The sequence below is a fragment of the Canis lupus genome, chromosome 27 (assembly GCF_003254725.2).
Source record: "Canis lupus dingo isolate Sandy chromosome 27, ASM325472v2, whole genome shotgun sequence".
Classification (NCBI taxonomy): Eukaryota; Metazoa; Chordata; class Mammalia; order Carnivora; family Canidae; genus Canis; species Canis lupus.
Genome location: NC_064269.1, coordinates 17,626,807 through 17,650,488, shown reverse-complemented (window position 1 = coordinate 17,650,488; position 23,682 = coordinate 17,626,807). Strand labels below are relative to the sequence as shown.

General features: G+C 38.5%; 1 protein-coding gene across 3 annotated transcripts in view; it reads right to left on the bottom strand.

Annotated features, from left to right (window-relative positions):
* The window catches only part of IPO8 (importin 8), a 71,118-nt gene extending 48,789 nt beyond the window's left edge, over positions 1-22,329 (bottom strand). The window contains exons 1-8 of one of the 3 annotated variants that reach the window (XM_025455515.3): positions 22,195-22,329; positions 15,921-16,002; positions 10,600-10,756; positions 7,855-8,013; positions 6,600-6,756; positions 3,286-3,375; positions 2,007-2,101; positions 1,295-1,379 (exon numbers count right to left, since the gene is read on the bottom strand). In XM_025455515.3, coding sequence (XP_025311300.1) covers positions 1,295-1,379; positions 2,007-2,101; positions 3,286-3,375; positions 6,600-6,756; positions 7,855-8,013; positions 10,600-10,756; positions 15,921-16,002; positions 22,195-22,278 — 909 coding nt within the window. In that variant the 5' untranslated portion in view covers positions 22,279-22,329. Of the gene's footprint in view, positions 1-1,294; positions 1,380-2,006; positions 2,102-3,285; positions 3,376-6,599; positions 6,757-7,854; positions 8,014-10,599; positions 10,757-15,920; positions 16,006-22,194 lie in introns of those variants that run through there. The other 2 variants (XM_049102976.1, XM_049102978.1) reach the window with 2 other exon arrangements.
* Positions 22,330-23,682: the final 1,353 nt, after the last annotated feature.

Below are 23,682 nucleotides of genomic sequence, written 5' to 3'. Positions count from 1 at the left end.
AAATACTAGGAACATATACCTTAAGTAACCAAGGTATAAATAGTTTATGACATAGATACAAAGCCATGAAATCTGAAAGCATGTTACATACAACAACATACACATGTATATGTGACACTGGAAAAACTGGGCTGAACACACTTCAAGAAGCCATCAACTTTAGGATGCCTAATGAGTTGAACAGCAGTGGAGATAGCAGAAGACAAAGCTGACCAGCTTCCTGATTATCCTAGTTTCCACAGAGAATGCCTGAATGGATCATTTTATTCATTATTCACTAATTTTCCCTACAGACTGCCTCATGGGCTAACAAAATAATTTGTGAGAAAATTACAGCCATAGTTCTCCTGAATTGTCATGAGACACCTTTTAGAAATGATAATCCATAGACTGATACCAGACAAAATGATCGTCCATAAAAGGAAGTATTTGATCTATGACGACAGGTTTGAAGTATTTAACTTGATACCACTGATAATAAAGCAGACTAATATGCACAGATTTATAAAAACCTAGAAACACCCTCTATGTTGTTAATGGTTTTTACTATGTTTGATTAATCCTTACTTCCTTACTGTGGTCTTGATACAGCCAGTGCTTGAATAGTTATTAAACTTCATTTGTTGAAATATAAACAAAAATGTGATTCAAATGGCAACACAGGCCAACCAATCTTCACGCCCAAATGTCCTTTGAAGGTTTTAAATATTAATACCAACTTGGGATTTCTTTCTCAAGAACTCCTAACTTTCACTGTATAGAATGGTTCCCAAACTTCCACAAAAATGTGTAAGTTCTTCGCTGAAGCTCTTAACTTCTGAGCTCTACCCATCTTGAAATAGATCAGCTCATTACATAAAACTTCTGATAGAAAAGCTTAGAAGAAAGAGGTGAGAAAAAAAAAAAAAAAAAAAAGAAAGAGGTGAGGATCAAAGGAATAGAGAATAAGACATGCATAAGAGATCAGAAAGTTAACAGAAGAACCCAATCTAAGCATTGGTCCTGCAACATCGGTATCAACAAACTTAGAAGGTTTGAGTCTAGCATCTAGGAGTTTGGAAGGGCACTTCTTGTGGAAGCTGCCATGGCACATCTGGTTCTAAAACAGATTGCACTATATTAGATTCCCAGAACTACCATTTCAACATCTATAAATATACAATCTATTAAGAATTCTTAGTTTGAGAGGGGAAAAAAATGTTATGTTTATATAACTTACTTTTAAATGAATAGAAATGACTTAACTACTTTAAAAAGTAACTGTCTTTCTATTTAAAAAGCATACGTTTATTACCTGCTGAATTCCCACTGCATAGGTTTTCAAAAAGAATTCAGAAAATTCAAAGTATTCTTTTGTGACATTTCCTGGGCTTCCATATCTTAAAATACAAAGAGAAAATGTTTAAATACTATAAATTTTTAAAACAAAGCATGCTCACTAGTTTAAATATTGTCCCTTGTTGAAAGATCTATTCTCTTTGGCCAGAAAACTGACCCTCTCCCCTTTTCTACAAGCCCCAAGATGAAATCATGATGTGCTTGTTGTACTTAGATTCTGGGCCATACTTAAAATTTCAGCAGACACGTCCACCTACCTAACCAAGAATTTAACCAAGGGCAAATATTACAAATAAAAATGTTATATCTGATTTTTTTTAAATAAATGTTTCTATAATTAACTTTGACTAACTTGTCTATGGAGCTGAGTAGCCATGCACCTTCTTGTACAATTCCTATATATTTTCAATGAGCTAACCAATGTCATGTATCCATTCTTTTTTCACAGAGGAACAGAAAGGTCCAGAGAAGATGGTTCACTTCATTATGATCCCAAAGCCAACAATCAGTTAAGCCTACCTTAAAACAAAGGGTAACTTTTTTTGCCCACTCTGGCTTTTAAAGACAAATAATGATACACTGTGGAGCATCAAGAGACCTATCCAGCTTTACTGTGTCCAATACTGAAGTATTGATCATAAGATCATGAATCTAATAAAGAGAATTACCGTTCAAAGAGACGAGCTACAATATGCAGTGCCCATTTCTTACACTTCCACCAGACTAGTTCTGGTCTATCATCCTCATCAATCTGCAGAGTCTCCTAAGAGGACAAAAACATCCACATTAAATTTCTGCATAATAAAAGAGTTTATGCAAATAATAAAAGCAGAATAAATCTTGTTATAGAGTACATACTATTAAATGTGAGTTTAGATTGCCATAGAAATGCAAATTCTTTCTTATAGGTTGCTAGGTTGAAATTAAATAAGCAAAGCAAATTTCAACTAATGCTGTTGTTCACATTTATCTCCTATTTTCAAAAGGCCCAAATAAGTGGAAAACAAAATACAAAACACCATGTCCCTTGAGGAAACTCTGGGATGACAGAAAGGTTTTATATCTTGTCTTGGGTAACAGTAACACAGGTGTGTGTTTGTCAAAATTCACTAATCTGTTCCCTAAGTTCTGTGCATTTTGTATATAAATTAAACCTCAATATAATGTGTCCCAAGATATGGATAAAAGAAAGAGTACTGCACATTTGAAGACAAGCTGAAATTTTAAAATGTTACTTAGTTATTTTGACTAGTTTTGAGTTAATTTCATAAGTGACATATAGCATCATTGTTATTACAGATAAAAACAAGACACTATCTTTCACCTATCAACTGGCAAACTTAGAATTTAATGTAACAGATATTCTCAATCCCTACTTATTAAAGTTTAAGCCAGGACAATGTTTCTAGAGAGCACTTTACAAGATCTGTCAAAGCCTTAACCACTTCTAGGAGTTTTTCCAAAGAAAATAATCATGTATGTGCATAAAAATTTAACTACATCCTTATAGTTAAAACACTAACACCCTAAAGCCACCTAAATGTCCAGCAAATGAAACACTCCACAAAAATGATAGTATAAAAACATTCATATAAAAAATATTTATAAGAGATTTTAAATGAAAAATGAATTTCAAAACAGGACCTACATATACCATTTTTATTAATAAAATGTGCCTATATACAGACCCGGGGGGGGGGGGGGGGGGAAGACCAAAGCAATAAATACCAACTTTTAAAAATGGTTTTTATCATCTTTAGTAATATTAAATACAGTTATTTTTTTTAATTTTGCCTATCTGAACTTTATAAAAATGAGTATGTATTACTCTTTTCATTACAATAGTAATTTTTTTCCAAATAGCAAGCTAGGATAATAAATCAGTCTACCACAAACATCCCAAACCCTACTTTTCCCAGTTTTTCTCAACAAGAAGCCCTTTCTTACGGGAGGAACTGTCCTGTCAATAATAGTTCGAAAGATCTCCATCCATGCAGTCATGGTTTGGTTATTCACCAGCTGAAGAGGCAATGCATACTGAAAACAGAAGAACATCATCATCAAACAGCAATTCCTCCCTTCCAAAAAAGGCAGCATATGAAATGGCTAACATTTGACCACAAAAATGGTAATCTCATATGGTTTAACCTAAAATTTAACTTAAAATAGATCTAAAAGCATATGCAAATTAAAATTTTGAAAATCTAGAAATATGCATGCCATGAAATGTTTCTGTGGACTACTTTTTTAAAAGATTTTATTTATTTATTTGACAGACACACACACACACACGGCAGGGGGGAGCGGGGCTTGGAGGCTCGATCCCAGGACCCTGGGCTCATAACCTAAGCCGAAGGCAGACACCCAATGGACTGAGCCACCCAGGCACTCTAAACTACTTTTATTTTTTTTTAACTACTTTTAAATTAAAAAAAAAAATCCTTTAATACAGTAAGGTCTCATTTATTCAGCATGAGATTCTAGAAAAGTGATTTTTACCATTTAACTCTTTGTGTGTCAAGTTTTTCATTTTAACCACTTTTTTCCCAGCTTTATTGAGATACCACTGACATACAACATTGTGTAAGATACACAATGTGATAATCTGACCATATATATATACACCTACACACACAGTATCATTAAAGGCACACACCAGAGAACTGCCTCAACCAGGCTAGTAATATATTAGGGACATCTTTCTAGAAGTGACACACAAGCTGAGACTTGGAGAAAGAGCACAAACTGGCCAGGGCATAAAGGACTAGAGTGTTCCAGACAGAAAGACAGTATTTCAGAGGCTCAGAATGAGACAGAGCATGACCAAATGAAGTAGATACCTGGTCAGGATGGCTAGAGTACAAAGTACAAAGGTAAGAACAGTAAAAGATAAGGTAGACCGATGAAGGGTTTTATAGGCTATGTTAAGAAGTTCCCAGTTTAAGTGCAATGGGGAATTGTTAGATCCTACAATAGGGAGCTGAAGAGGTACAGATTCCGGGTTAGTGGGTTAAGTGACTAAGAGTTCACGTCTGAACAAACTGAATTCTGGAGTATGATTGTAATATCCACGTGCCCTGTACACAATAAACATTTACTTAATGCTACTTAGACAAAAATCAATTTAATTGTATCATACGTTTTAAAACAAACTTTTCTGCCTCTTTCCAAACTAGCAAACATTAACTTTGTACTTACCTTATCATTATATCATGCCTTTTAAAGCTGCCTAAATTTTTGTTTCCAGGATTCCCAGAGGGAGCATATTACTTTGGTAGTATATAATACAGTACCAAAATGATGAAAAATCTTGAGGTTTTGCACTGGTTTTTTTAGGTTTGTAGCAGCATATGTTGAGAAAAAACTTTTAGACTTTGCCCTCTTAGCAAATCAGAGGTAGAGGCTTTAGGAAAATTATTTCAAGAGCCTGGTCTTACTTCCTGATTCCTACGATGCTTCTCCAATGGGAAGGGCAGTCTAGCCTCAGTATAAATGGGATATTACTATATCCAGTAGCAAAACCTCTCTCTGAATAAAAAACATTTGCCTCAGAGTAAAGTGATTCTCCCAAGGAAACTTCCTGAACGGTGCTTATTAATAAAAAGCCAGGGCAGCCCAGGTGGCTCAGCGGTTTAGCGCTGCCTTCAGCCCAGGGTGTGATCCTGGAGACCCAGGATTGAGTCCCGCATCAGGCTCCCTGCATGGAGCCTGCTTCTCCCTCTGCCTCTCTCTCTCTCTCTGCCTCTCTCTCTCTCTCTCTCTCTGCCTCTCTCTCTCTCTCTCTTTGCGTGTGTGTCTCTCATGAATAAATAAAATCTTTTAAAAGAAAAAAAAAAGCCAAAGGCACCATATATCTTCCTTTCCTATTACTTTAAAAGAACAGTAGGGGGGCAGGGAGGATAGTTTCCTAGTATCCTAGTATCTTCCCACCTCAGATTTACTTCCTCTCCATCTTCCCTTTCCCTGCTAAGCTGGAAGAAAAAAAATTACTTCAGACCACCCTTTATAAAAAGTTTAAAAGATGAGGGGTGCCTGGGTGGCACAGTTGGTTGAGCATCCTACTACTCTTGGTGTCGACTCAGGTCTTGATCTCAAGATTGTGAGATTGAGCCTCATGTTGGACTCTGTGCTGAGTGCAGAGATTCGCCCTCTCCCTCTGCCTCTCCCCCCGCTCCCCCTCTCTCTATCTCTCTCTAAAATTAATAAATCTTTAAAAAAAAGTTTAAAAGAGGAGTCTAGGGGAGCCCAGGTGGCTCAGTGGTTTAGCACTGCCTTCAGCCCAGGGCGTGATCCTGCAGACCCAGGATTGAGTCCCACATCAGGTTCCCTGCATGGAGCCTGCTTCTCCCTCTGCCTGTGTCTCTGCCTCTCTCTGTGTCTCTCATGAATAAATAAATAAAATCTTGAAAAAAAAATAAAATAAAATAAATAAAAGAGGAGTCTAAAAATATAAATCTTTATTGCAGTGGAATATTCTAAAACATTACAAAAGTACTTAAGTGACATAACAGCCAAAAACAAAACCAACTATCTTGGCTCTCTAGCTTGACAACACCACCCTCTTACATGACTGATCTAACTAAAAAAAAAAGGATGTAACAGAGTTTGACTCATTCATCATCAAACACTTTAAACAAACTAAAAACAATTATTCTTCCTCCACCCAGATCTAAATACTTTATCCAACTCTCCCAAGGATTAAATTTTAAATATTTTTATATCTAACACATTCCATCTCTGTCCTCTTCTAATTATTTTTTAGACTCTCATATTAATATTCTTTATAGCTTTCAGATAAGACAAAGGAAGTATTTTAAATGAGAGAAAATGAAGCACTAAATCTTTGTTAGCTTTAAATTGGGTCACACTGCAAAGAAACTATCACCCGTATGATTTCCCAGTAAAAGAGGGACCCTCTTCTTTTCCTTCTTCTTTTCCTATAAGCCTAACTTATCAACAGGCAGAATGTTACTGATGGATGAGTCAAATAATCTCTGGCAGTTTTAATTACTCTGGTTCTTCCTCACTGACACTTCAGACACTGGATCAAAAGGCATAGTCAATGAATCTCAGCTCTGCCCCTAAGATAAACGTGGACAATTAAGTTAATTTCTGTGAGCTTGTTCCTTCATAGGATTTTTTTAAAAAGAATTACATGTGGGAATATATAATAACCTTTAACATATTGACACTCATTAGGCACTTTCCATGTCAGGCAGAAATACAAGGTCCTATATTTACCTTCTGCAACAGAAACTTACCTGAACAAGTGCATAAAAGATTTTCAGAATCTGCTTCTGTAGTAAAACAGAATAATGTGAGGAATCAGGAAGGAGTTGCATGATTTGTTGTTGAATACGAGGCAGAAATATCTGCATTGCTGCTATAAGAGGCTCTCTTTCCTCTGCTTTCTTATATCTACATGTGCAAAGACAAAAAGAGAAAAAAATAATTCCCCCCCTACAAAAAGGAGCTATAAATAATGAATGAAAAAAAATTTTTTAAATATATGTTTTTTAACTAGATAAAGCTAATGAAACAAAAACATTCCAAACACTGGCTTACATTTTGTTTGGATTCTTAGAATAAACTTGAAAGAGAGTGGGAAAGAACATATCCCTCTGTTAGGCAGAGAAACCTAAAATCTTTCCAAAAACAGTTAAATTGATTTAAAACAATTCTACACTATTTTGCAAATTTCCAAAATGAATTTTTCTATGACTTACATTAATTTTCATCATACCACAATTCTTCCTATAAAATACAAGTTGATACTCCTGTTTAAATAGACATTCCTATGATATAACAAATAATGCAGGGGAAAAAAACATTTCTTCTTGTAATATACTAAGTTGAGATGTTAAAATAGTTTGCAAACTCAGGTGCTCATAGATCACTTTGATGCTCCAAATCTCAAATATCTTCTAAAAACTCTAAAAAGTCTGAACTAATTAGTTTTTTTAAAGGTACACTACAGGACCCTGCATACATAAAGAGCAACCCTCTTAGAAACCAGAAAGCAACTGCTATTAAATGTGATGCTCACTAGTCTCCTATGTCCCGGGCAACTTTTATGGCAAAGGATGTCACTAGCAACGAAACTTTAACATTTTCTATTTTGTATCCAGAAAGATAAATATTTGGTTTACTTAATAATGTGCTCACTTGAAGAACTTAAATATTAAGGTACCCCTCTCTCCCTCTCTCTCTCTCTCTCTCTCTCTCTCTCTCTCTGAGTTTCCAAGGAAAGCTGTTAATAAATGGGCCTCTGAAACTGGCAAATGAATTCAAGAAACACTGCATATCTTATCACTTAGAGATTAGCTATGTACATTAGTAAATTAAAGGTTCTTTGAATAACTATAGTAAATAAACATGTTTGTGCTTAACCCAACAATTCCCAAACTACCCTGATTCTGCAGAACACCCACACAGCAGACCTCTCTGCATAGAGAGGTGTAATTTAATTCTAAGTAACACAAGACTGGTATCTTTAGCCAATAGAAATCAACTTACTCATACGTCTTCACCAGTTGATACAGACATAATAAACTGCCAAGCCAGCTTCCACTGCTCTGTGATTGCAAGTAATAGTCTATCTTGTCGACTACCGCTGGCCAGTGACCAGGGAAATCATATTTAATGATGGCACGGAGACACATTGTTAACTGGACTCTATAAGGTGGGGGGGGGAAAAGTCCAAAATCTAAGTAGTTATAAATATCAGGTTTCAAACACCTTTAATATTTTACCCAAAAGCACTCTAACCCCTATTTACCTATATTATATAGTTACATATCTCGGGGAAGGGGAAAAAAGAAAAGTTCTATAAAGAAAAACCACCTTAGTAGCTCCATTTCCTGAAAATAAACAGAATAGGTAATTTCCTACAATGAATGAAAACTTTCAAATGGGATTATCCTAAATACTGCCTTGGGGAGAAAAAAATCTAAAACTAAAAATTCATTTAAAAATTTTCAAAAAAAAAGAATGAATCTACCACAGCTCTGCAAATTTTCCCCAGCTTGTTACCTTTTGTATTTTGGTTATCACATCCTAAGGGGGAAACAAAACAAAATAAATAAAATATTGTGTCATTTCAACTGGAAAAACTTAGCCTAAAAATAGCCAAAGTAGATAAAACAGAGGCTGACATAACAGTAGGAAGCATCTCTGTTGAGTCAAAACCTTGAAACATCCATTATCAGTTAATAGCCAACACAGTATGCTGCTCCTATCAAAGCTTCCTGAGACAGCAATTGTCCTTTAGACTAAATAAGAAACAAGTATTAGCTGGTAGTTCTTAAAGAGGAAAGCTAAGTTTTCTGCAAAGAAATGAAGAAAAAAGCAGTAAGAAAGACATAAAACAGAGAGAATTCTCTTTAATAAAACTACAAATTTTAATAAAAGATGTGATCTCATTATATTTATGTCAGTAACCATTTCCTCAATGGGATCCCTACTGTAACTAAGATTGGAAAAAAAAAATGAGGAAAAAATTTCTCTCCCACAAACTATCAATATGTCCTTATATGGTCATTTACAAATGGTTAGAAAGTGAACCTTGCTAAATTAGGATTGCATAATGCAAAAAAAAAAAAAAAAAAACGCATGTGTTCAGTTGGCTAATAACTTCCATTCACGGAAATGAAACACACAAAAAATAATGCCATTTCTCTATGTTACCAAATCCCTTTGAAAAATTTCCTTTGCCACGCTCTTAAACTTTAAGAATAGTTCTTCATGAATTATTACCAATAAGCCTTCAGGATATAAAAGAAGCAACTGTCTCATAATAAAGATAAAAGTCCCCTTTTGTGTCACCAGCAGTTGTTTCTAAACAATAAGTAGGTTATTTTTGTGGGCAGTAAAACTGAAACTTGTCATTTCTTCAGATTTTACCTTCTGGAGACCTCCCAGTCCCTTCTTACTCCAACCAACCAAAGAATGGCTATGAGCAGCCATCCATCCCTTCGTACCTTACTATGTAGAAGCATTACAAGATTCAGACGGAACTGAAAGTGTAAAGATTCTAACAAGACATGGACACACGATGGTGCCAGAAGGGGAACCACTGCTGGGCACCCATTGAGAATAATAGTGATTTTCTTTAATCTGTACACATCCTTTCTCCTCTTAACTAACAAAAGAGCCACACAGAGAGGAGTTCAATGTTTGTTCTCCTTCCTTGCTGTTTCCCTCACAGGTTCTTCCCTATTCCTCCTGCTTAGGACATAATGTACATTAGACACTCAGGGATAAAGCAATAGCTCATCTGTGGACGTTAAACAATTTCATCCCCCTGCGTCAGTTTCACCTCTTTCCCTCTTCCATTTTCAATAGAAATCTAATTACTAGCTCACAAGAAAAGGATTTCTTTTTCCTATTTTATTTATTTTTTAAGATTTATTTATTTATTCATGAGAGACAGACTGAGAGAGAGAGAGAGAGGCAGACACAGGCAGAGGGAGAAGCAGGCTCCTCACAGGGAGCCTGATGTGGGACTCGATCCTGGATCCCAGGATCATGACCTGAGCTGAAGGCAGGCGCCCAACAGCTGAGCCACCCAGGCATCCCTGTTTTTCCTATTTTAAAACTGCAAAATGTTTGTGACTCTGCAGCTCTGCTGTGAAATAGCAGAAGCCGCCGGCATTATGTGCGCACCTTAATCGAAATTAAAGATCCAGTTCCCCAGTTATAGTAGCCACATTTCAAGTACTCAATAGCCACAGACTCCACATGGACACAGAAGATTTCCATCATCACAAAAAGGTCTACTGGACAGTGCTGCCCAAGAGCATCTAACCTAAATTTTAAAAACCAGAGCCAATTTTCTATCCTGTCTTCTCCAAAGAAAAAGATACTCAGTTCAAAAAAGGAATGAAAAGATAGGTAAAGTTTAAAGAAAAGTGGTAGGTTAAAACTCCCAGGAATCAATTTCCCTGCCAGGGGGGGAAGAAAGCAGATAGTAAAAAGTAAAGAGATCATAACTAAAAACATAGGTTATTTAAGTAGCAGGGATTTATATAATCTTAGTTAACTTTGATTTTTGCCTTAACTGGCAACGTACGGCAACTAAATCTTTTCCAAAATATTGAGACAAAGATTACAAATGCAAAGACAAATAGGTAAAAGAGTATTTTTGGAGTGCCCACCTTCATTATTTTATCTCTCTAGGAATACAAACTTGAGACTGATGATTAAATCCAACCTCTCCCAAACATTCTATGCTTCCTACTAATCATATGTAGTATAATGTACCTCACTAAATCTGGAGACCGAATTATTCCTTCCACGATGTTATCACGTATTTGCTGGCGATCATTTTCATGAATGTTGAATGGAAATACTGCTTCTCCCGGGGGAGGTTCTCGGTCAGGCCAGTACTGTGTCACCATGTTCTTTAAGTAAATGGCAGCTAAGGTAGAGAAAAATATGCTAATGTAGCAGTATTAAGAAGATGGCTTTAATTCAGCTTTAGAGAGCACGAAAGGCTGAGCCCTTCACTACTAAACATGATACTCAGCAAAAATGGAAAAAAATCTTACAATTATAAAAAGCCAAGTGAGGAAAGGAAATGTGTAAGAATTTAAAGTTTCTCATTAGCTGGTAAAGCAAATCTAAGCAGAAAACTTTTCATTATATCAGGTTTCAGAGTTTATAGGACAGAAAAATGATCTAGGAATCAAGTATATATATGCTGAGAATAAATATAAGGTAGTCTAAATGAAACTCCACTAACTGTATTTTGATAGCATAAAGATCATACTGTTCCTAATGACTAATGCTGAGTCCACAACAGGTGAAATTCTACCGTCCTTCATATACACTGCTTTTCTTGTTTTTGTTTTTGTTTTTTCCTTCACTGGCCACTATTCTACACTACCATATTTGAAATATTGCTAATTTCTATCAAACCCTTCTGAAATATTTACCACTTGTAAATTAAACAATAAGGAAAAAAGACATCAATCTTCAAATATCTTTGTAAAATCTCAGGAAATTTCTTATCTATTTCATCAAAATACATAATAATTTTGTTCCTATTCTGTGTAACCATCTTCAATAGTTAGCAAATGGCTTCTGAAAGAAATAAACTGATGTATGACGACCGGGTTTTGATAGGGAATGTGAAGCTTTCTAACTATTCCAGCTGAACACAGAATGTAAATAAATACTTGTAACATGATATATAGAGATAATACATAAGAATAAAGAGATGTGCTCTGCAAAGCATTATAACTGTCTTCTCTTGAGTTTCTCCTCCCTCTTCTTCCCCCACCCCACCGTCCCTTCATCCCAATTTTACATAAAACTAAACTGGCTCACAAGTATTATGACACCGAGAATAAACCAACACGTTCTACACTGAATATATATATAACTGAAATTTAATGAAATGATGAACTTGACATACTATATGTTCCTCTTTCATTAGTTTTGATTCAGTCAAGGTCTGAAAAAGAGAATTCCATTTGAGATTTCCATTTTTTTTTATAAAAACAAAAATTATTTGAGAAAGAGAGAGGAGGCAGGGCTTACTTGTTTCTAATCAGACTACACAAGCTCTAGACTAAGTACCTACCATCTTTTATCCCAGTACATTTATTATATTATCGGCAATAAGAATTTGGACTATTGAAAAAATGAATAAATGATCTAAGAATATGGCCCACCCTGTCAGTAGTTCAAACTGATTTCATTAATCTCTGCAAAAAGAAAATCAGCTACATTATACACAAAACCAAATTTTAATCCTATAGAAGAAGCTTGAAAATAAACTGCAAAGTTCAGACAGCAGAGATACAGACATGGTAAAATCGTGGACTTATTTATAATTCAGTCGTTAAATGTCATTAACTTTACTACTAAAAACTATTTTTATTATCGGGCACTATACAGGATGGCCTATGTAAAAGGCACACTAATTTGTAAATGTTAAAATAAATCCTCAATTAGAGTCATCTGGGTGGCTCAATCAGTTAAGCATCTGACTCTTGATTTCAGTTCAGATCATGATTTCAGGGTCCTGAGATTCAGCTCCTCATTGGACTCCACACTCAGTGCAGAGTCGGTTTGTCCCTCCTTCTTTCCATTTTGCGTCCATACACATATGCACTTTCTCTCTCAAATAAATAAAATCTTTTTTAAAAATTAAATCCTCAATTACTTAAAATAAAATTGAGCATAATGTAATAATTTAATAAGAGAATATTAGTTTCTCTTACAGATAATCATGGATTGCTAAGAATAATGAAAAAAAAGTACCAAAGATAATTCAAACTATCAATAATCTAAAAATCTCCCTTTAATTATTTTTTTAAGATTTTATTTATTTATTTATGAGAGACACAGAAAGAGAGGTAAAACACAGGCTGAGGGAGGAAAAGCAGGCTCCATGCGAGGAGCCGTATGTGGGACTCGATCCTGGGAATCTGGAATCAGGCCCTGAGCCAAAGGCAGACGCTCAACCACTGAACCATCCAGGTGTCCCTCCCTTTAATTATTTAAAGACACCTATCTAACCATTTACCAGAGCTAACAAAACACAAATATCATCTTCATCCAGTCATAAAGGAATTAAACCTGGTTTTTCTACAAAATCCACTTACCATGCTAAGCCTCTGAAGTTTGAAATTAACTTTGTAAAGCATACGCACAGTTCTCTCCTTCTCAGATACAACAAATCATCACGTAAGCCCTATGCCCTGGACTCAGACTCACAACTACAAAAATACTACCCCCAAGCCAAAAAATTAAGAACTGAATATTCTGCAGAACTATGCCTTCCTATTTAATATTAGCATAATTTTTTACATTTTTATGCAGGCTGATTTTTTTTTTTTTTAAGCAAAGATCACATCATTCTTTTAAATGTCATGATAAAATGATAAATTACCTGCCTGGGTGTTGCCATAAGGTTCTTGGGACATCCTTGTATTTTAATAATAAATAGGGTAGAAAATTTATAAGTGGCATTTAAATTCAGGATAGTTATAGAATTTAATACTGTGTATTTCAGATTCAACGATAAAATGGATTATCTAGGAGAGATAACTGTCCTAATAAACTAAAAAATTAACAACTAAGATAAACTCCTGTGACTAACAGATTTGAAATCTACATAATTTATGAAGAAAAACTGCCTACAAATGCTATTTACATTTCATATCAAAACTTTTTTATCTAAGTTATTAAGATTCAAAGTTGCATAGATGATATGAGGAACCTAACATTTAATTCAGTGTTAATACAAAAGTAAACAAAAGCAACTTAGTGAGAAGATTCAAAAAAAAATTTTTTTTTAAAGATTTTATCAATTCATGAGAGACACAGAGAGAAAGAGAAAGGGGCAAAGACACAGGCAGAGGGAGAAGCAGGCTCCATGCAGGGAGCCCGACACGGGACTCGATCCCAGGTCTCCAGGATCACGCCCTGGGCTGAAGGCAGCGCCAAACCACTGAGCCACCCAGGTTGCCCAAGATTCAAAATTCTAAATGTTAATATCATTACTATCCATTGACCCAGCATTTCCATTTCTTCATTTATTCTTTGAAAATATTCCCACAAGTATCCAGAGATAAATCTAAAGAGCCTCATTATAGCTTTGCCTCTATCAATAATAACAGAGACAATCAAGGAAATATCCATCAAGTTGTTTAAATAAACTATAGTAGTTCTGTACAAAGAAATAATGAACAATTGTGATAAAGCATAAAGTACACATATCTGCATATACACTGACATGCAACACCCCCCCTCAAGAGTATATGTTCAATGGAAAAAGTTACAAAACACCATGTGTAATAAAAACAATGTTTGTTACATTTTAAAACCATTGTATCGGGCAGCCCCAGAGGCGCAGCAGTTTAGCACCGCCTGCAGCCTGGGGTGTGATCCTGGAGACCAGGGATCAAGTCCCACATCCGGCTCCCTGCATGGAGCCTGCTTCTCCCTCTGTCTGTGTCTCTGCCTCTCTGCCTGCCTCTCTCTCTCTCTCTCTCTCTCTCTCTCTCTCTGCCTCTGAATAAATAAAAAAGAAAATAAATAAATAAATAAATAAATAAAGCCATTGTATCTATAGGAGAGAAAAAAGAATAGGAGAACCTGCCAAAGTTGAGGACAGCTACCTTTAGGGGTGGAATTAAGGGCAATCCAATGAGTTTTTGTAATGTTTATATGTAAAGAAGACATATTAAATCAAACTGCTTTAAGATCTTTAAAAATACTATTTTTACAAAGACTCACAGGACCTTCACAATGGCCCTATAAAATTAAAATAGGTTCCACTTAGCAAAATGTAATTTTAGAACAGCCCTATTTTATAAAACAAAGATTAAACAACTCAGAGTTATGGTTTCAGAAAATCTACATACAAGTCTTATAAACCTTACTAAAGTACCAAATAATTGCAACGTTGTGTTTTTCCATAGGTTTTTCTTAACAACAAAGAGATCTTTTAGGAAATCATACATATTACTACAAGTATTTTCCCACAGCTAATGATTCCTTACCTTTTTTTGCTGTTGTGTTCAAGGAAAATTACTTTTATCAGCATGTAGAGTATAATCCTACCTGTATAAAATTGTTGATCTTTCCTTCTACCGACCTGCAAAGACTAATGTTCACCTAATGTTAATGATGGCCATTTCTGAGCAATGAGTATTGAATAATTGTTTTACTTTCATCTCTGTATTTTTCTGTATTGACCAAATTATTTATAATGAGTATATACTGAGTGACATGATTTTTAAAAACGTTTTAAATATCAATTGTTTTTAATTAGCATTTGTTGTTTTACTTCCTTTATCTTGAAATTACCACCTTTCAGGACTCATGACACTCCAAGACTGTCTCCCATTTTTTTACCTTCTGGGCTCTAAGGACCAGCTCATTAAAAAGGCAAAAAGAGGAACACACAACATCATGGAACTACCGTAAAATCCCACAGATTTGAAAGTAAGTCTCATATTTAAAACAAAAGTCCAGGGATGCCTGGGTGGCTTAGCGGTTGAGCATCTGCCTTTGGCTCAGGGTACAATCCTGGGGTCCTGGAATCAAGTCCCACATCAGGCTCCCTGCATGGAGCCTGCTTTTCCTTCTGCCTGTCTCTCTGCCTCTCTCTCTCTGTGTGTCTCTCATGAATAAATAAATAAAATCTTTTAAAAAATAAAAATAAAATAAAACAAAAGTCCTGTTCCCCAAACATGTGTTTAGGAACATATGTGCACATATTACCTCCATGATCTGACTTATGAATGGAGCTCAAATCCACATACATAAATTCAGTTTTCATCTTTGGACCCAAAGGGTCGGCCACCAGGAATAACAAAATTAGGGATATTAATCCATTAAAAGTGTGAAAGCTAAGGGGGAAAATGGCAAAGTTTCAGAGGCAAGGAATTGGCAGGAGAAAAGGAGTGGAAAGGCTAGGAGAGGTATAAGAGCCTTGTATCTATTGCTAAGTTTCCAGGGAAAACAAAAGTGAGTTTTTAAGCCATTAGAAATACTTTGTGTGCTTCCTATTTTTTGAAGAAACCACAGATATAAATAATTTTATAAAGGATGAGAAACCTACTTACCTGCCTGGCGTACTGGGAATTCCACATGGTCAGAGACTATAATCCGAAGTAAACTGGGGGCAAAGTTGATAATCTTGTAGGACTGAAATTACAAAGAAATATTTATAAAATAGGGGCTTTAAATGAGTAACAGCGCTGTTACTGAATACATTGCTGTCCAAATAAAAGGAAAACTTTTAAAACGAGAGAAATTCTCTAAGGCAAATTAAGATCACCAAAATATTTCAAATCAAAATTAGAATAAATTGGAATAAACTGATGAATAAAGGGGTATGAATATTTCTATGTTTTTTTTAACATATATTGTCAAAATGCTCTCCAGAATGTAGCAATTTACACTCCCACGAGTAGTACATGCCCACCTATCCAATACAAGGTTAAGCATTATCATTTCTTCAAAACTGACTCATATTTTAAACTGCATTTCTACTAAGTTAGAATTTATCTGGGATGCCTGGGTGGCTCAACGGTTGAGCGTCTGCCTTTGGCTCAGGGTGTGATCCCGGGGTCCAGGATCAAGTCCCACATCAGGCTTCTTGTATGGAGCCTGTTTCTCTGCCTCTCTCTCTCTCTCTCTCTCACTCTCTCTCTCTGTCTCTCATGAATAAATAAAATCTTAAAAAAAAAAGAATCTATCCTTTTTGCTGGCTATTTGTTTTCTTCTACAAATCCTTATTCTCTTTATCTTTTTTTGAACAGAATATTTGTTTTATTCTCAATAAATCCTAAGAGCTATTTATGAATTTAAAATCTTAACCTATTATTAGACCTATACATTGCAAGTGTTTCTTCCTAGCTTATTTGTGCTTCAGTTTTGCTTAACAGTATGTTTGATAAACAGAAACATGGAAAACATGGGCTACAGAAAACAGCAGATCCAACACAGGAAAACAGACAAGATAATATCAATTATCTGTGCATGAGCTATGGAGAGGAACCAGGCCAGATTCGAACAATGTGCCTCACCAGACAGTGTTGAGAGTCGTCATCACCAGCTGCCCTCGGTTGGTGGAGCATCTTTTGAACCTGACCCCCAATAAGCCTATGCTGAAGTGCCTGCTGTCACTCTGTGCCCCACCCCACCCCACCCCCAAAGTTCTACTTTGTCCTACTCCTGAGTTTGGACAAGGGGACTTTAGTAGTTAAAAAAAACAAAAATACAAAGCAACTCATTCCGTCTCATAATACTCTCTCCAGATATCTAGTACCTGGACCAGGTTACCATCCTGCCATATTCCCAGAGCTTACACTTGGCCTTGCCGGCTGACATTCCCAGAAAGGACTCATAAATTCTCAGTAAGGCTAAAGCCAACAGTGATGAAGAGAATCTATTCAGCGTACCTTCTCCCAGGAGCCTGGATCTACGGAGGCATCCTATTCAATATAACACTAGGTTTATGTATACCACTCAACTTTTTATCACCTTTCCTACTCATTTAATTCATAAGAGCATTTATTAAAATAAATGTCTGACTAAAAAATTTGGAGAAAATTGGCGTCTTTAAAATATTGATCTTTCCCACCGAAGAACATTATGCTTTCCAAAAATCTTAATAATTGTTCTTCCATTCATTCATCCTGTGTAAATCTCAGAATCTTAAGCCTGTCATATATAAAGTAAGTTCTCTTTTAATCAAAATTGAAACCACCATTTTAAAGTAGTTTTTAGGAAAACAGATTTCTTTCAACAGCAGTTTACAGGAGTCAAAATTAATACACATTTAGCCCAAACTTCTAACCTTCTACGTTTACATTATTATAAAATAACTCATGTCTGTAACATTTGAGATACTGAAAAATCCTGTAGTGAATCACAGATTAAAACATCCATAGCTTAGTTCCAATCTCTAGAATTTAGATACATATCTTATTACACATAAGTACAAAATAACCTGTACACTTAGATTAATGGTACCTATTTAAAAGTAGTTATTGTGGAGACTGCTTTCATTTCAACACTGTTGCCTTTGTACCCTTTTTGGAACTCCTCTTTTTGCAACTGCCTGCCATTTGAATGAACTTGTGCAACTTTTTGTCTTCTCCTGTCAGCCTTGATTCAAACTATGTTAATTTGACCAGCTAAAACATCCAGGGGTAAATTCAGATAAAGGCTCATACTACTTTCCTCACGAATGTTTATCCACTTTCTTTTTCCACCTTGGGAGGAAAAAAAGACATTTCTTGATATTTACTTTGTATCCGTGAAGTTTTCTGAAAATAGTTTACTTACTTAACGTAATTCTGCATCTGTTGAGAACTCACTTAAAGACCTGCTGTTTCCCATTCTCTGCCCTACCACTCCCACCACATTAACTTTGCTAGTCCTTCTAACATACCACACTGAAGGCTTCTATTGGACTAGCTCATCCCTCTGTTCCTTTCCCAGTTCTTCACCTGGTTCACTCCTTCACAACATCTAGGTCTCTGCTCAATATCACCCTTCAGAGAATGACTACACTATTTCTACCCCCAACACTGTCTCTCCAGGACTTTACCATCTATAGCACTTATGACCTGGTATTTTATCGTTTACTTGTCTGGATCCCCAACAAGAATGCAAGCTCTGTGAAAGCTGAGCCTTGTGTTAGTGTCTGCATTATAACTCAATAAATATGTTATTCACATAAGCAAACTCTCTTAAAGGGCGATAAAAATAATATAGACAGGGATGGTTGGGTGGCTCAGCAGTTGAGCACTTGCCTTCACACCCAGGGCATGATCCTGGAGTCACAGGATCGAGTCCCACATGGGGCTCCCTGCATGGAGCCTGCTTCTCCCTCTGCCTGTGTCTCTGCCCACCCCCCTCAATCTCTCTCTCTCTCTCTCTCTCTCTCATGAATAAATAAATAAATCTTTAAAAAATAATAATAATAGAGACAGATGTATGGAAGCAGGGGTTCCAAAGCTCGGCAAGAAAGTAATTCTTTTTATTTCCCTATTGAGGCCATGTGGAGAATGCTTTATTAAAAGAACGTACCTTTGTGGATGAGTTACTAGAGCAAGATATCTACCCATTCCTACTTCCCTTTGCTGCTCTGGGCCCAGAGACAAGGAAGATTGTGCACAGGATGCATTCTTAACATCCTAAGATAAAACTGAAAATATGTTGTCCCAGGACCCCTAAGTGGCTCAGTCAATTAAGCTTCCAACTCAGGTCGTGATCTTAGGGTCATGAGATTGATCCCCATGTCTGCTGAAGTTTCTCTCTCTCTCTGCCCCTCCACACGCTCACAAGCTCTCTTTCTCTCTAAAATAAATAATCTTTAAAAAGAAAAAAAGAAGAAGAAGAAGAAAAAAAAAAAATGAAAATATGTTTTCCCACAGAAACAATATCACACAGAGCAATCAAGGAACCAGTCACTGGTAACAAAAATATGTTGGTTACAGAAAAACATAGCTCCAAACAAGAATTTATCCTTCAGAACAGAGGCTGTTATGTTTTGAAACTGCCTACTCTCCTACATGGCAATTGACAAATCATCAGTACACTGCAGAAGCTGCTCCTACTTCTTACACAGAGCATATGTGCTGTGGGGGGACCTAGACTAAAATACATGAGCTGGACCCTAATCACTTATGGTAGATTACCCACCCATTTATCCAACAAAGCCGGATATTACAGCAATGATAAAAAAATAAGCACACAAAACCCAACATTATAATCATATTTTACTACAAGGTTATGTTGCGGTATACTTGTCTTCTACTTACAGATAATTCAAAAAAAAAATACTTAGAGCATATTACAATTAAAAGCATTATACAAAATATGAATGCTAAAAGAGTGGCATAGCAATAAGCTCCTTTTACAAGTTACAGAGGAAATTACAGCCCGGGATGAAACGGGTGGATATGGGACAGGGCAAGAGTTTGGATGAAATAGATGTGAACTGAAATACCACAAAGAAAGAAAATGTAGAATTGGGTCCCGAACGTCTCTTCTAGTTCTGCAGGCTTTCCCATCAACCCTTCCCCTTCTATACAGTCAACTGCACTTATACGCTGATGAATCAGAAACAAAGCAAGGACAGGCTAACGGAGGCAGGAAAGTAAAACATGATATCAAAGATATGATCCCTCCTGACACTAGCAAAATAACATCTGGCCTCATTGTGAAGAGAAGGGGGTCACCAGCAGGCCAACTCCCCTGTTCATACTAATAGACTGCAACTTCAGCTCTTGCTTTGTTCCTTCTAACCAATCCCTGGGTTACTGTTCTTCTAGCCAATCGACATATAGTACCTCTGCTCTGCAAAGCCTGGAACAGGTACTCACTTTAACTTTCCCCTATTCTGAGCGAGAGTCCTTTTCTTTTTGAGGTAACAGCACATTCTCTTTATGCTTCAGTTTAACTCAACCTCTCCAGTGTTTTCACTCTCCCTTTTATCTCTTGGGAATCCTGAATTCACACTTACTCCAAACACCATCCAGATCTCCCACTGGATTTCAAAGATTTAAAATGCACAACTGCACTTTAAAGTCAACTCCAACCAGGGAAAACCTTAGTGAACTCTGGCAGAAACTTTTACTTGAGACAGCTGCTCTCACACTTGAGGAAGCACCCAATCACCTACCTAGCTAATTAAAACATAATCGGGGCCCACCCCCCAGAGTTTCTAATTCTCTAACCTGGAAGCCCAGCAATTTCCGTTTCCAGCAAGTTCCCAGGTGATGTTGATGCTGCTCATCCTAGGCAATACTTTGAAAACCACTCATTTAGGGTATATTCCTTTACATTTTAAGGAAAACCTCAACCAGCTGTCACTCTACCCTGGGGAGTAGACCTTAATTCATAACTTTTATTTTATTTTATTTTTTGTAAGATTTTATTTATGTATTCATGAGAGACACACAGAGAGAGGCAGAGACACAGGCAGAGGGAGAAGCAGGCTCTTCGAAGGGAGCCTGATGTGGGGCTCGGATCCTGGGACCGCAGGATCATGCCCTAGGCCCAAGGCAGATGCTCAACCGCTGAGCCACCCAGGCGTCCCCATACTTTTTTTAATGAGAGGTCTATCATTCATTTTATAGGTGAGGATGAAAATCATAAGCTAATTTGGGGGATCATTACACTCTCAAATTGTTGGTGGTAAGGCTGGAACAGGGTCAGGGCTAGTAAGAAGAGAGGACAGAAGATAAAAGAAAGTCTTGGGCAGTCCTGGTGGCCCAGTGGTTTAGGCGCCACCTTCAGCCCAGGGCGTGATCCTGGAGACCTGGGTTCGAGTCCCACATCAGGTTCCCTGCATGGAGCCTGCTTCTCCCTCTGTGTCTCTGCCTCTCTCCCTCTGTGTGTGTGTTTCTCATGAATAAATAAAATCTTTAAAATAAAATTAAAAAAAGTCTTACACATTTCAGCGGTTATAAAGAATCTTTTCCAGGGATGCCTGGGTGGCTCAGTGGTTGGGCCTCGGCCTTTGGCTCAGGTCGTGATCCTGGGGTGCTGGGGTCGAGTCCCTCATCTGGCTCTTTCTCACTCACACACACACAGCCTGTGTCTCTGCCTCTCTCTGTGTGTCTCTCATGAATAAATAAAATCTTAAAAAAAAGGAGAGAGAGAGAGAAAGAAATCCCTCCAGATGCCTATTCCTAGATGTGCCTATTGTAAAATCGTAGCACCATGAAAACTGCCTCCTCTTCCCCCTGCACCGTCCCGGCGGCGCTTCCCGGCGCTCCAGCAAAACTCTGCCAATCAGTGTCCACCAACAGTCCTGCCAACCCCACGGGAGCAGGCGATGGGCAGGGTTTCCCACCGCAACACCTTAAATTAAAAAAAATTTTTTTAAATTAAAAAAAAAAAAAAAAAAAGGCTGGGTCTGGAGGAAAGCAGAACTCCGAATTGTGAGTGAGCGTTCCCGCCGTCCCCCAAATCGGCGTCCCTGGGGAAATCCCACCCTGCCTGCGCTCCTAGCAAAGCCGCCCGGAGCCCCTCGCCGCGGCCGGGCGAGCCGCGCCACCCGCGCTGTGCGGGAACGCGGGACCAAAAGATGCAAAGGTGGCCAACAGGTGCGCGAGGTGCTGGCCGAAGAAAGATCGCAGGAGCGGCGCCAAGCCGGCCCGGGCGGGGGCGGGGGCGGGGGCGGGGGCGGGCGGGGCGGGTGGGGGCGGGGCGGGGCGCGGAGGGTGGGGGCGGGGTGCGGGCCGGGGGCGGGGCGGGCCGCGGCGGCCGCAGGGTCCGGGGCACCGGCCGGGTGGAGACCCGGGGCGCCGAGCCCGGAGCGCGCGCGGGGGCCGGGGGGGGGGGGGGGGGTGGGGGGGGCGCCGGCCCGCGCCTCACCTGGTTGAGCTCATTCTCGGCGGCAATCCGCAGCTTCGGGTCGATGGTGCCCTTCAGCGCCTGGATGATCCGGTTGAGGTCCATCTCCCCGGGCGGGGGCTCCGCGGCCCCCGGACCAGTAGGCCAGACTGCAGCTTCAGTTTTCCTTTTGACCCTCGCAGCCTCCTCCTTCGCGCCCCCTGCACTACCTCACTCCCCGCCCCCCGCCACCGTCGCCACCTGCAGCCACTTGCTGCGCCACTCTGACTCCGCGCCCCCTGTCCTCCCTTTCTACCCCCCACAACTCGCTCTCCATTCACCCTTTTACGACAGCCGGTGGGAGGCGGGAGAAGCAAGAAGAGGAAGCGGCGCTTCCTTTACGGCGGGCCCTTCCCCGGGGCGGGGCGCCATGGCCGCTCCCGCTGGCGGCCCCCATGATGCTGTACGGAAAACAGCGCCGGCCTCTTCCCGGGAGAGAAACGGCGCTCCCGGGCTTGGGCAGGAGGCCACCATGCCGCCTTACGGAAAACAGCCTCCGCGGCTTCCCAGATGAGGAAACCAGCAGGCTCCAGGTCTCTTTACAGCTACTTCCTAATTAAGCATGTACAGATGGAGCGGCACTTTGTGAGTACGAACCTGTGCAAGGGCACACTTGTTGGGACCTAAAGATCACCTAGCCCACGCGAGGGAGGGCAGGATTCCCTTGGTCCCTGGGAGCCATCATTCATTCATTCATTCATTCATTCCCTGAACATTTGTCAAACATGTTTTGGAGCAGAGTATTGAGATATATGTAGGTACCACATCTCAACAAGATGGTCGAGATGCAGGTTTTTATGAAGGAACTTACAAGCTGATAGAAGAGACAAACGTACAATGTTACAGAGTAAGTGTGAAAATAAAGAGATCAGAGAAACCATGTGCCTGAAGTTTTCTGAAACAGGTCTGTACCTTCTAAGAAAAAGAGTGAAAGGCCAGGAGTATACAATTTCCACCCACTGTGACAATAAATTCAATGGCACAGGGGTTGGCAACGGCTCCGTGTTCCCCCTTTAGTCCATTCTCCACACTGACATCAGAGTGTTTAAGGGTTGACACTGTCATGTCCCTTCCTTGATGATTTCCCATCAATTTCAAGATAAAATAAAAACTCCTTAGCACTCCAGGGTCTTAGGAAACGTAGTACTTTCATCCCCACACTACTTCATTAACCTCCTTTCTTGGGCCTCGTGATAATCTAAAGCTCCTTGACTTCTGAAATATTAACCCCAATATCCTCTTTTCAAATTAAGACCTATTCCTCCATTCGCTCTCCCTCAATAATTCTACACCTGTTTTCCAACTCAATTACCTTTTTAGTTCTTAGTTTCCCCATTCCCGAAACACATCCTTCTCTGCTACTGAACCCCCAATTCAACTTGTCTACCCCTTAACCCACTGTACAAATTGACACCAGTACAAATGTGTGTTCTTTTCTCAGGATCAACAATCCCGTTCCTTCTTTAATCA